Raw genomic sequence first — 13,236 nt, 5'->3', positions numbered from 1 at the left:
AACCACGCCATGGCTAAGATTTGAACGCACGGCCCTCTGTTTGGAAGGCAAGAGTCAGAACCACTATACCACGTAAAGCCCACAAAAATAATAAATAGATCATAACATTTTGATAAAATATATTTCAAAGTAATCAAACCTCATCCTCAGCCTGAAAATTATAATTAGAGTCGTTGGTATCTATACACTTTGGATATTAGATGCATATCTATATGATCTTAATTTAACTTCATATTTATCTGATAGCCAAACTGTATAAAATACCAATGACTCTGTTTATAATTTTCAGGCTGAGGATCAAGTTTCAATAAATGAAACATGTTCCGTTTATCAAAACGTTCTGTTCTCTTCATCATTTTTGTCTGCAAGTTAATATTGCATCATTCTTTTGGAAACTGTATCTGTTAGGTTACAGGCCCCATATCATGGAAAAATATGTAATATACCCTTTCAAAGTTGAATCTCATCTCCCAAGTCGAACAGAGTTAATAATAATAACAATAATATAGGGATTTTATATTGAGCACATATCCACCTTGTTAGGTGCTCAAGGCGCTCCTATATTACCCGGCTAAGCTAGGCGTTCACAGCTTCCTGAGGAATTACTTCCTTCCGGTACCCATTTACTTCACCTGGGTTGAGTGCAGCACATTGTGGATTAGTTTCTTGCTGAAGGAAATTACGCCATGGCTGGGATTCGAACCCACGACCCTCTGTTTCAAAGTCCGAAGACTAATCCACTGGGCCACAACGCTCCACAGGAGTTCTGTACTCCCAGGAGATTCAATGCAATGGAAAACCAAACGTTTATCTAGAAGATGGAATGTTGATAATCTACCGTAGGTATGTTGACAACACCCTAGTTGTGATCACACCTGAGCATATTTCTGTTGTAAAAGACAAATCATGCAATGGCAAACTTTATCAACAAAGAAATGGTGTTACTATGAGCTCACAGTCACAGGCACATATTATCCTAACAGAATTAAAAAAAACCTGTCGTTACCCCCTTTCTATATAATGATGGAATGTTAAAATTTTACTGTAGACATGTTGAGAGATTCAAATTGGGGCGAAATTACCTGTACATGACGCACCTCTTACGATTAGTCTATGGGTGCTACATGCACCATAGGCAGCACCTCTGGAAATCAGGTCTGTGTGCTCAAAAGTAGAAATTTGACTGAAATCCCCTTCAGTTTTGAGCGAAAACCTTGTCTATTTGTTTCTTCAAAACTAGGATCCCTTCTACAATAATCGTTCCCGGGGCCCGGATGTGACCTGAACTATTCGACATGCTTGGCAACACTAATATGACTACTACGGATGGTGTAATTTCTCCAGACAAGGAGTTGTAGTGACCCGATGATGATTGGTATGAAACAAGCCAGTATAAACATGGTTCCTTTGAGCTCGGTGGTGTGTTGGAGTGAAAGCTTCTCATCCTGTAGTTCTTGGTAACTATAGCGATTGAGGATGTTTACTACCATCATAGGGGCTAGGGAGGATGCTGGCTTCGTGAAGAGGGCATTGTAGCCGAAGACGCTTGATGACAAAGGACTCCTAGTTACACAAAATAAGAGTGAAGCAATCAATCAATAAATGAATTAATTAATCGGGGAGGGCTGTTTCAAAAATATAGACATGCTTAAATGCTAACGCACACAATATGTAACGTGCAACCTTTTTTATCAATACACAGTAGCGTACATCCTAACATGATTTGACCAATGTGGTGATACCTTTGAATTTATTTAAGTTACATATTGACATATAACTGGTGTGTTAGCTCACTTGGTCAAGCATCCATCTCACTACCAGGAGGTCAGCAGTTCAAACCCCAGTCTAGTCAGACCAAAAGACATTAAAAGATGGGAGTTGCTGAAGGGATATAGTGCAAAGTTGATATGGCGCTGCACAGTGGCTGCAGGGCAAAATTGATTTTGGAGTATTGCTATTTCAGATTTCTATTTCGAACAATAAAATATGGATTTCATGTTCATTTCCATGATTTTTCCTTAAATGTTAAGAAACTAAGTAGATTTAATTCCTTACGATCTCTTGTTTCTGAGTTGATCCTCGTCAATGATGTCAGAAAGACAAAGATTGAAGAATGAGAATATTGCATCAGGAAGGCTCCTGTCAGAATAAATTGAACATAGAAAAAAAATGCTGTTATTTGTTCAAGCTAAGTTGGAGTTCTGGTAAGAAATCTATTTTTGAAAGGAAATCATTAGAAGCAATCCTAGGATGATGATCATATGCCAGATTGCTTATTTATAACCGTAACAAAAGTTTGATTGAAATTCCTGAAAAATTGTTAGCAGATATCATCTATTTTAAGATTTTCAAAAAATAATGAATCATCAAATAAAATCTGCTAATCATGATTGTGAAATATTACCACTTTTTCATATCTACAAATCTGTTTTGTTTAATCTTTACCTACATGAACATTCTGCTTGGGACATACTATTTGAGAAAACATACAAATACCAATTAAGATATATTGCAACAAAATGCAAGTTATTCAGATTGAGCATATCTAAATTGAGTCAAAATAAAAAAAATGTATCTTCTATTAAAATGAAAATATATATTACTTCTAATTTACCTGTCCATTATAAAGAAGAAAACCATGATGTGTGTATGCTGCGCTCCTATCAGGAACATGAAGATTGCTGAACAGATCTTGAAGTAGAATGACCAGACGATGATACGGTAATAACCATACCGTGTGACGAAAATGCTCAGCAATAAGACTAAGAACTAAAGAAAACAAAAAGTTTAAAAAAACACATGTATGTACACGATGTAGTTCATCACTGGTAGCCAGTTACAAGACAAAAACTGAACTACCAACAGTCCAACACTCTTGTTGACTGCACGTAAAAACAGGCAAAAATTGATATTCTATTTACAGCTAGGTTCTTTTTACAACCTACTGCCTAAATCTACAACAATGAATAAGCTTTTAACATGGTGATTTTCCACTTTTTCCAGGGCTCTTTGGGCATTTCGGGGGCAAAATCGCCTCCAGCCCCCATGTATTTTTTCACCCCCGTTACAAATACATACTGCTAGTCTTATATACATGCAACTTTTGAGATAACTGCATATTAATAATAGTATAATAAATCAGCCTATAATTGTATTTGAAGAGTTTAGTTGCAAAAGGGGCTAGGTCCACTTTTTACCATTCCGAGAAAAAACATGTTTTTTATTCTCACTTACTGCAATACTCTTATGAGAAACTAAATTATAATTATGTACTACCCTATCATGTGAACATAAAATTGGGTATAAAAGAAATCTACCTGTCTTCAATTTTTTTCTATATATTCTTTTAAAAACCCCTTTTGCAACTAAACTGAAATGAATTAAATCTATTTTGATAATAAAAGTGATTTTCTTTGCCACTTTTATTTACGTTTTCATGTGAATTTCAAATTTTTGTTGTGTTCATCAGAATGACTAAAAATTTAGAGGTTTTGAGACAGAATACAATACAAATTTATGAACAATGGACCTAATCCCTTTTGACAAATTAGCTCTTCAGAATAGTTTGTTTTCAAAAGGGGTTAGGTCCACTCCAAGAAAATCATTTCTTTTTTTATTCTCCAATATTGCACATTCTAAATGCGAAACTAAATTTTCAACATTACCTACCATGACAACATAAAATTGAGTATAAAAGAAATCTACCTTTATTCATATATTTAAAATATTCTATTCCCAAAAAAAATCAGTGTGGACCTAACCCCTTTTGCAACTAAACTGAAATGGACCTAACCCCTTTTGAAAAAAAGTGATTTTTCTTTGCCATTTTTTATCACTTTTGAATAGAAATTGCAACTTATCTTTGGTATCATCTTGTAGAGCTACTAAAAATCTATACATTGAGACCAAAAAGTCAAATTTGATGAATAATGGACCTAACCCCTTTTGCAAGTGAGCTCTTCATTTGTACAGGGAAATTGAAATGCAATGAGGGGGAAAGTACATGTACCTGTTTTGCTATTTGGTAACATAAATTATTGTATCGAATGTATCAAGCAGTGACTTGTTGTCAACAAGTGGGCCTGTATTAAAAGACTACATTACTAAGAATAATGCATTATGGGTTAGGGACCTGACAAGATAGGACTTGTTGAGGATTTCAGGTGGTGCTTATTTTTATTTGCTTTAACCCTAATACCCCTTTCATAAACCCAACTATGCGGCTAATAGCAGCATAATTTGGTCGTAAAATTGGAGGAGGACCAGAGTTATCTGCATTATTTTGATGCTGCTATTATCCGCATAATAGCAGCATCGGGACAAGATTTTGAGTTTATGAACGCTTTTCCAAATGATGCGGATAATTGCAATGGTGCGGTCACAAGGTCACCCTTTTCCAACACAACGGCATCAGAGGGGGCGTGTCCAGCTGTCATGACGATTATCCGCCTTTTTCAGGACGGGCGCTCGTAAAAATAATGCGGATTATTTTCGGAGTTTGTGAACGCAATTTTTATTGAATTATCCGCATTACTCTTAGGCGGCTAATTGGAGGATGGGTTTATGAAAAGGGTATTGGGCTATTTCGATGCCTAAGAAGACGGGGGGGGGGGCTGATTCAGTCCCCCTTATGATCTCGGCCGTCGATCGCGCGTTTCTCACGGCATTATCTACAAGACTATAATATCAAATTCTGCGAAAAATCTCATTGCTCATCTATTATGCTAATTTTTGCGTAAAATCATAAGTTTGTTCTAATTAATAAAATAATGCCCCTAAAATGCTAATTTTTGTTTCACATACTCTAGATAGGCATCTGATCAAATTTATTTTTCAAAAATTTCAAAAAAAAAACATTTATTTTCTTATGTATTCTATTGTTTTCTAAATTTCTTATGTATTTCTTTGTTTTTCGACTTTTTGTTTTTCATTGTTTTTTCAATGGAAATTGTCGGGGACTTTATTTTGACCATAAACAAGATAAAATTAATTGATTTTAAGCAGTGAAAGGAAAAATAATGATACATATATGAATTTTGGCTAAAAACACTATTTGCATTGGATTAGTACACAAATTCACGCTTTTGAGTAATTTTGGGTCTGCATGCACTTACGAAATGTTGCGTAATTTTGGAACTGCGTACACGGGGGTCACAATTTTGGTCTCAAAAGTTGCGCGAGACTTGAAAGTAAAAAGTCAGCGAGCGACGTGGTCAAAAAAATTTCGAGCGGCGGATTTATCGCGAAAAATGTCGAGGGGGGGCTGAATCGGCTCGGTGTAAAAATGGCAGAGGTAATAATGGCAGAGGTAAAAATGGCAGAGGTAATAATGGCAGAGGTAAAAATGGCAGAGATAAAAATGGCAGAGGTAATAATGGCAGAGGTAAAATTGGCAGAGGTAATAATGGCAGAGGTAAAAATGGCAGAGGTAATAATGGCAGAGGTAAAAATGCCAGAGATAAGAATGGCAGAGGTAATAATGGCAGAGGTAAAAATGCCAGAGATAAAAATGGCAGAGATAATAATGGCAGAGATAAAATTGGCAGAGATAATAATGGCAGAGGTAAAAATGGCAGAGGTAATAATGGCAGAGGTCATAATGGGAGAGGTAAAAATGGCAGAGGTAATAATGGCAGAGGTAAAATTGGCAGAGTAATAATGGCAGAGGTAAAAATGGCAGAGGTAATAATGGCAGAGGTAAAAATGGCAGAGGTAAAATGGCAGAGGTCATAATGGGAGAGGTAAAAATGACAGCTCTAGGTAAAATATGGCCAGCCGTAAACCCCCATGCAATGAATTGTCAAAAAGCCCCCGCATGTACATAGAATAAATTAGAAGTGCATGTCACGGTTAGGCATTTCATCATATCATTATGTCTTTATCGGCCTAACAATGCTACGAATTCGTTGGAGGTGTACCGTGAAGGCTTTTTAAAAAGAAATCAAACGAGAAATATTTTTTCATTCAATTCATCAGGAGCAAAATGAAACTGCACTATTCTCATTCATCATTTCATAACATTTCTTTTTGTCTGGCTTTTTAAAAAAAAGTTTTGCCAGGTTTACCGATACAAAGAGGAGGAAGAGTAGACATAAGAGAGGTGGGGAGACGGAGAGGGTTAGGGGTGGGAAAAAACATAGAGAACATAGCGGGGAAAGCTTAGACGTTGAAATTGTCACGAATGATTGTGGTTAAATATTATGTCCTTATTTGTATTGTCGTCTGTACTATTCTTTTTAGATATTTGAATGAAAATAAGCATGCGTTCCCAGGCTTGGCACTGAATATGTAACTGATTATGACAATTAATAATCTTGCTTTGACTGGTAAACCAATTTGGGGTCGATCGAGGGGGACCGTCTGGTTCAGATTCTTTGCATAAAAGAAGACCCTGAACCTTCTTTACCACTGCATCCAATATGATATAGACGGCTTGATGGTTATTACCCTTGGAAGCGGAAGTACTGTTGGGTATTTTGTACACCATAAGCAGCACCCTCTTGGTAATTAGCTTGGTATGCTAAAAAACATTGTTTACTATCTGATTGTTATCATTTTTGTTGTAATTCTTTTTCTGACCCAAAAGAACTTAACTAATTTTTTGAGTCATTTTCCCCCTTAACCGAATCCCCTTTGATTTTAGAGTAAAAACTTTTTTCTTCTCGGCTTTTTAACAAACCAGCACCCCATATCTCTTTCATTTTTGCTTATGCCATCTTTATCTTTGCCATTTTCAACTCCGCCATTTTTTACACTGTTAGAAAATTTATACTTAAAAACAAAAACAAAATTGCTGCAACAGAGTCTGGAGAACACCTGTAATCTTACTGCACTGTGTAATCCTACATGCATGCATTTGTATAAACTTACAAATTTATTGTAATAAAACTGTTTTCCCCTTTTTTAAAACATATCTGTTCTGTAAAATTGTAGAAAAATTATGGAAAATCCTCCTGTTATTATAATCTTCAAAATTATTTTTTTTTCTGTAAAACCTTTTTTTTTTCTTCTCTGTAATCTACTGTTTTTTCCAATAGTGTACCTCGGCCACTTTTACATCTGCTATTATCACATCTTCCATTTTTTTTTTACTCTTGTCATTTATGCCTCTGCTCTTTTTATCTCTGCTGATCTTACCTCTGCCATTTTTACCTCTGCCATTTTTACCTCTGCCATTATTACCTCTGCCATTATTACCTCTGTCATTTTTACTTCTGCCATTTTTACCTTTGCCATTTTTACCTCTGCCATTTTCACCTCTGCCATTTTTACCTTTGCCATTATTACCTCTGCAATTTTTACATCTGCCTTTTTTACCTGAATCAGCCCCCCCCCCCAATAAAAAGTTGAGAGAAGAAAAAAATCACACTAACATACATGTGACACAAAATTAGATGTAAAAATAAATAATCTAAAATAACTTTGCAGGTAATTCTATCGAACAGTTATATGGTATGTATAAAATGAGAAAAAAAACAATGATACCAGCTCCTCACTATATTCATTTCATATAAATATGAAATATAATAATTTGGTCTTCATATGTGTTTCAAGTTCCATTTACTTCTTGAATAGGTGGGATCTGGAAAATTTAAAATACTCTGCAAATGACATACAGAGAAATGGTGACTTTCTGACATCATCAACTGTTCTCATTTGTATATCACCTGCAGTGTGTTTACTGTACAACTGTTGTGTGAAATGAGAAGTGAAATTGTAAAATGTAAATTTTCATATTTAAATTATTGTCAGGCTCGTTTGAATCAAATTTTTGTTGGGGTAGTGGACCTGCCTTTTAACAAGGAGGATCTTACCTGAGGAAGGATAAAAGTGGTACCAAACAAAGCTTTCCTGATGAACTGAGACAGGTCTGTCTCTGGAATGAGTTGGGTGACAAAAACGGCCAGGAAGTTGGCTCCATAATTCATGTGAAATATCTGACAAAAGTTGATGAATACAAATATCAAGAAGTTCCTGTTGAAGATGATCTGTTTGGCCTGGCTGTATGATAGTGAGAGAGAGCCATCTTGCGAAGAGGGGCTCAAGGATTTCTTCTCCATGCTCAGATGTCCCGAAGCCCCCTGACCCGATGGCTGAAGTTCAAACCGTGTCCTCACGTTGCTCCCTGTGTAATGCATTGCAGCCCAACTGAGAAAGGCTACAAAGACACACCAGACCTGGAATGCATGGAAGTTGTTCAAGTTGTCGGATACAAACTGGCTAAAGAGAACAGACGTTGAGCCCACAATGGAAGCCACTTGGCCGTACCTGGTCAATCTCACCCGGTCCTCGTGTCGGGTGGATATCTCGGCGAAAAGGGCACCGTGCGACAAGAGCACGAAGGTGAACAACGCATCGTAGCAGCACAGTGAGACCGTGAGATGGACTCCAATTATCCACTCATTGGCTTCGTAGGTCTTCCAGGGAAACCACGGCAGGAGAAAGCAGATGGCAAACAGTGGCGCTCCGTACATGATGGCATGACGTCGGGAGCGGAATGCCTTGATGTTGGAGTTGTCTTGCCAGTATGCAAACAATGGATCATTGACAGCGTTCCATATCATGTAGACCACCTGCGCCACGTTGAACCATGACTCCGATATGTGGTAGTAATCGGTGAAAAGTCTTACATAGTAGAACCGGAAGATAGAGTTCATCAACACAGCGGCCAGGGAGGTCATGGAGTACGCAAATGCATTCCTATCAACCCAGTTCTTCATCCTGAATGGTACTCCAGTCTACATGAAACGGAAAAATGTTAATAAATCTGCAATTAAAGTTGATTCTATGGCCGTTAATATTCTGAAGTCCGGTTTTACTAGGCCATGGTCTCTAAACTCTGTTAAAGTTATTATGGGAAGCCAAATATTTTAAAGTACTGGCATTACCTGGGTTCCCAGCTTTTCAAGAAAGCAAAATTCCCTGATTTTTCCCTGAAGTTTTAGAATTCCCTGATTATAATTATTTCAACCCAATGCCAGTTTCGCATGTTTTCTAAGTTGTTGCAGTTAATCACATGTACTTTCATATTCAGTATAAAAACAACAATAAGTACCACAATTTTTCCCTGACTGGAAAAAGTAAAATAATGATGGGTTAGGAACCTTACATTTTCTATCTTTACTGGGCTCTTTCCCCATTTTAGAATGATGAAGAAACTATTTCAGTAATTACTCTCAGTCAGTTCGAGTGTCAAATCAAATGAACTGAAAAACTGAACTTGTCCCTGTTACTGTAGATACCTGTCGCACTTAGCTATCCATAAACTACACATTAGCCAGTAAAAAGTGGGTGTTTGAATGTTTTGTCAGCAAAAAGAAAATAACATATGTCAGATTCTTTTTTTAACAAGATTGACATTTATTTTAGCAAAATTAATTTCGAAATAACTACGAACCGGTATCATACGGACTGTTGTGGAGGGGCCAGAACGCTCACAGTCATACACTCACTAGCTCGCATATACTTACACCGGGAAAAGGTCTTACCTTATTCACTTGTATATATGTAGGACACGCTCGCTCTGATGTCTGTACCGTCCGGGGGTTTGGGTATGGAGTGATTGCTTCTGTCTGTGATTGCGTGTGCAGTACCGGTATGTAGTGTGTCGAGTGCAGATTGTCATTGTTCATACTCCCGCCGATGGTTCATGTGTTGCTGCCTGCTATTGATGTTGTCCAATCGGAGTCCACTTAACTACTACTTATAAATACATTTAACAATCCAACCCCCCTAACACCATACTTCCCCCCACCCTAAAAAAATGGGTGGCCTATTTTCTATATAACTTAACATAATAACACAACTTAACACAAGGTAACCCTAAACATGAAATATACATCAACGTAAATTTGTTTTTCTTTTTTTTTCTTTTTTGATCATATCTTTTTCTTTCCTTTCTTTTATACTTATTCTTTATCTCTTTTTTTCTTTCTATTCTTCTTTCGTTTTCTTTTTCTTTTCTCCTAATTTTTTTTTTGTCTGTGATCTTTTTTTTCTTCTTCTTCTTTTTATTTTCTTATCTTTTTCTTTTCTTTCTCTGATATTTTTTGTGATCTTTTTCTCTGCTTTCTCTGTGATTTTTTTTCTTTTCTTATTCTTTCTTATTTGTTCATGAACATTAGTATAACACAAATATATACATCAATATATACATCATTACCATATACATCATTACTAAATCATAAAACATATTCTTACCTCGTCTCTGCCTTGATCTAATTTAAATAAGCTCACCGCGCTTATTATGCATCAAAGTAAAAATAAACAAATATTTAAATCAATGGATACATACATATATACATATAGGGTGTGATCAACCAACCCAACCAAGTAACTTGTCTATTTTTATTAATATATAAACAATAAGGGATGCATACAAAATTAATTGGGTAATAAATTGTACATGATATAGGCATTCATTTCATATTTATGGTATTGTATTGAAATACACATCCTATAAAATAAATTGATTTGCACAGTGGCAGGCAGAGACAGATGCAAGGGAGTAGCATTGCCCCGTTATTCGAGGCAATATAGCTCCCTTGCTTTAATCTGTCATAACCAGGATTGATAGTGAATTCAAGATGGACACATTCCGAGGAGGCGCTCACACGAAAACGTTTCATAGGATGCCTCCCAGAACGGGTCGCTTTCTTTATTTACAGATTGCACACCTGGCTATATGCAGATGTGAATGTCTTTCGACATGCCGTATCCATGGTATCGGTATCACTGAGAGCTACCGATCCCAGCATGCCCTACTGAAGGAGGATCATGACTAAGCTGGATGATCAGGAATCATCATGACATCATGCTCATCCTTCTCCATCAAGATAACTCCTTCTCTATAAAGGTAGAAGAGTTCCCTGTTTGTCTACAAAAACTTTCCCTCTGGCGGGAGGAGAAACAGAGTCTCTTCAGCCGGCTCTTTCTTGTCTGTTAACCACTTGCAGGGGGTTCGAGGATTTGGTCTGGTTCCGCTTGATCTTGACTATATTGTCAAAAGGCGGTTCCTCTGCCACCTCAGCCGGGTCAACTATTCGGATCTCAAATGACTTGGCTTTGTTGAAGGATATTTCCATGCCAATTCGACAGCCACATTTGGGACCCCTTGTGTTTGATTTTAATATGGCACATCCTTGTCTACTCAATCGAAAAAGTGTACCAATCTATTTCTTTTTAAGTAGAAACCTTTTCAACTCCTGTTCCCCTGGGGCCAGCCCCTCTATAAAGCGACTGCAGGGATTCAGAAGGTGAAATGTAGATCCGATTCATGAGTATCCACAATGGGACACATTCTGAAGGTTCTACGTCAGGTCCTACAATTAAGACTTATAAGCCTACCCAATCATATAACCGTTTTAAGAATCTTCTCGTTGTATGATTGGTAGGTCTTCACCATTCATAGTTAAGATAGCATTTGAGATGCTGATATTGGCATTGTATTTTCGTAACAAGTCAACGCCAAACAACATCTCATCTGCTATCGGAGCTACATAAATCTTCTCGCTGAGTATTTGGGTACCCAGCTTGATATTGATAGGCCCTACCACCATGCCGTCCATTGTCATGTCTCGGCCAGCCCCTTTAAGGATTACACGCTTAAGGATGGGCGGCCGAGGCTGGCGGCATTTGAATAGCCTATCTGATATAATGGTGACAGCTGCCGCAGTGTCCAAAACAGAAGTAATGGGCTCTTTGCCAACTGTCAACTCAACACTCAATGTTGAAGTAGACACAATTCTACAAATGACAACTTCAACCTCTTGATCTTTAACCTCACCAGAAATGTCTGGTGGCCATGGTGCATTCCTCCAAGGGACATCTAATACCTCAGAGAATTTCGGGCTCCCTGGACTTGCTTGTAAGTCCGGTGCCCGTCTGCTACCATGGTCTTGTGGCATTAGGCTGTCCTTTAATGGAATGGAGATGGTGGGGGTGGGGATCTGTGATCGGATCGGGGATTCCCCATCTCCTCCGATCCCTGTCCATTTCCCTCCTCGAAGGTGACAGCCCTCAGTTGTTTGTTCTGAGCAGGCGATCTCCCTCTGGGGCAGGCCCTACTGAAATGGCCTTCTCCCCCACAGTTGAAGCAGCCTGTGAAGTTTCGCTGCCGATCGGTTGGTGGAAGGACCGAAGATGATCTTCTGCCTCCCTCTGACCGATCCGGCGTTCTATTAGAGGTATACCTCGGCCTGTCTGATGTACGCGGAGCCCGACCAGGGGTATAATTTGGTCTTTCAGGTGGACAGGGGCACGGCCGGAGGAGTAACTCGGCTGGCCTCTTGACACCGACAAAAGTTCTTTAGTACTCCGAGACAGATCCGTGATTGCAGCAACCATCGAATCCAACTTGGAGGCCCACATTGCATTTTGAGCCTCCAGAGCACTGATTCTAGCCTCAAGGCTAGAATTTCCTTTGGTGGCAGCTTCCGGAGGAGACGACTGTTGTACCCTGAGGTCATTCTTATCTTCTCCTACAGAGAGCTGCCTTACCTCGTTCCTCAGCCTAGGGCCATGCTTATGCATGGTCTTCTGGGTAAACTGAAACCATTTGTATTTAGTCATGGCTTCATCTAATGTCCCAGGCCGAGAAGTCAGGACATGATGCCCTGCATCTTTGTCTTGGGCACCTTGGCAGAACCTTGCCACGACAAGCTCCTGGACAAACTTGTCAGGTAGACCTACGAAGGCCTGACCTGCCAGGGTCAGAAGCCTATCTGCCCATTTTAACAGACCTTCATCCGAGCGTTGGAAGGCCGATTGAAACTGCATGCGAGTGACCTCTGGCTCGTCCTGGAGCGCATACCGCTTCTCCAACTTGGCAACCAGGGCCGAGTAAGAAATAGTCGGATCGCTCTCCCTTATGAGAGCCGCGAACTTACTCGCCTCAGGTTCCAACGCCAGACACAGCTGAAACTTCTTGTCTGGTTCAGACATGCCGTGTCTCTCAGTGTAGAGTACAAACTTCGAATAGAAGGCCACCCAACTTCCCTTGCCGTCGAAGGAAATTGTCTTTGGCAGTATTGTGGGTCTATAAGGGGGCCTCCTATCGTCATATTGGTCCGCAGTTGCTGATGTAAGCCGGGTAACATGGGGCGGCTGGCTATGTGTCAGCGGCTCCCTGTACCCCGGACTTACCGATGGCATTGCTGGGTTTCGGTACTGATTTGCTACCGGGCCCCCTTGTCCATCTCCTTGCGGTCCAGTGCCCTGATAGATGGGGTTGCTACC

At 39.0% G+C, this 13,236-nt stretch overlaps 1 protein-coding gene across 1 annotated transcript; it reads right to left on the bottom strand.

The window, feature by feature from the left end:
- Nucleotides 1-694: 694 nt before the first annotated feature.
- Nucleotides 695-9,878, bottom strand: LOC121416141 (transmembrane protein 180-like). The gene is made up of 5 exons (XM_041609615.1): nucleotides 9,489-9,878; nucleotides 7,815-8,738; nucleotides 2,615-2,769; nucleotides 2,056-2,139; nucleotides 695-1,563 (listed from the first exon to the last, which is right to left on the bottom strand). The coding sequence occupies exons 1-5, from the start codon at nucleotides 9,630-9,632 to the stop codon at nucleotides 1,287-1,289; spliced, it is 1,584 nt and encodes a 527-aa protein (XP_041465549.1). The 5' UTR covers nucleotides 9,633-9,878; the 3' UTR covers nucleotides 695-1,286.
- Between the last annotated feature and the right edge of the window lie 3,358 nt (nucleotides 9,879-13,236).

This window comes from Lytechinus variegatus, chromosome 5, assembly GCF_018143015.1.
Source record: "Lytechinus variegatus isolate NC3 chromosome 5, Lvar_3.0, whole genome shotgun sequence".
NCBI classification, from domain to species: Eukaryota; Metazoa; Echinodermata; class Echinoidea; order Temnopleuroida; family Toxopneustidae; genus Lytechinus; species Lytechinus variegatus.
The sequence above is the reverse complement of the archived record's forward strand: the minus strand, read 5'-3'. Positions and strand labels throughout refer to the sequence as shown.

Bases quoted from the DNA above. Each gene is read 5' to 3' on its own strand.
- LOC121416141 (XM_041609615.1), bottom strand. From the start codon at position 9,632: ATGAACAATGACAATCTGCACTCGACACACTACATACCGGTACTGCAC. The intron at 8,739-9,488 runs GTAAGACCTTTT...CGTTTCATGTAG, and splicing joins CATATATACAAGTGAATAAG to ACTGGAGTACCATTCAGGAT. The intron at 2,140-2,614 runs GTAAATTAGAAG...TTATTCTGACAG, and splicing joins TTCTTCTTTATAATGGACAG to GAGCCTTCCTGATGCAATAT.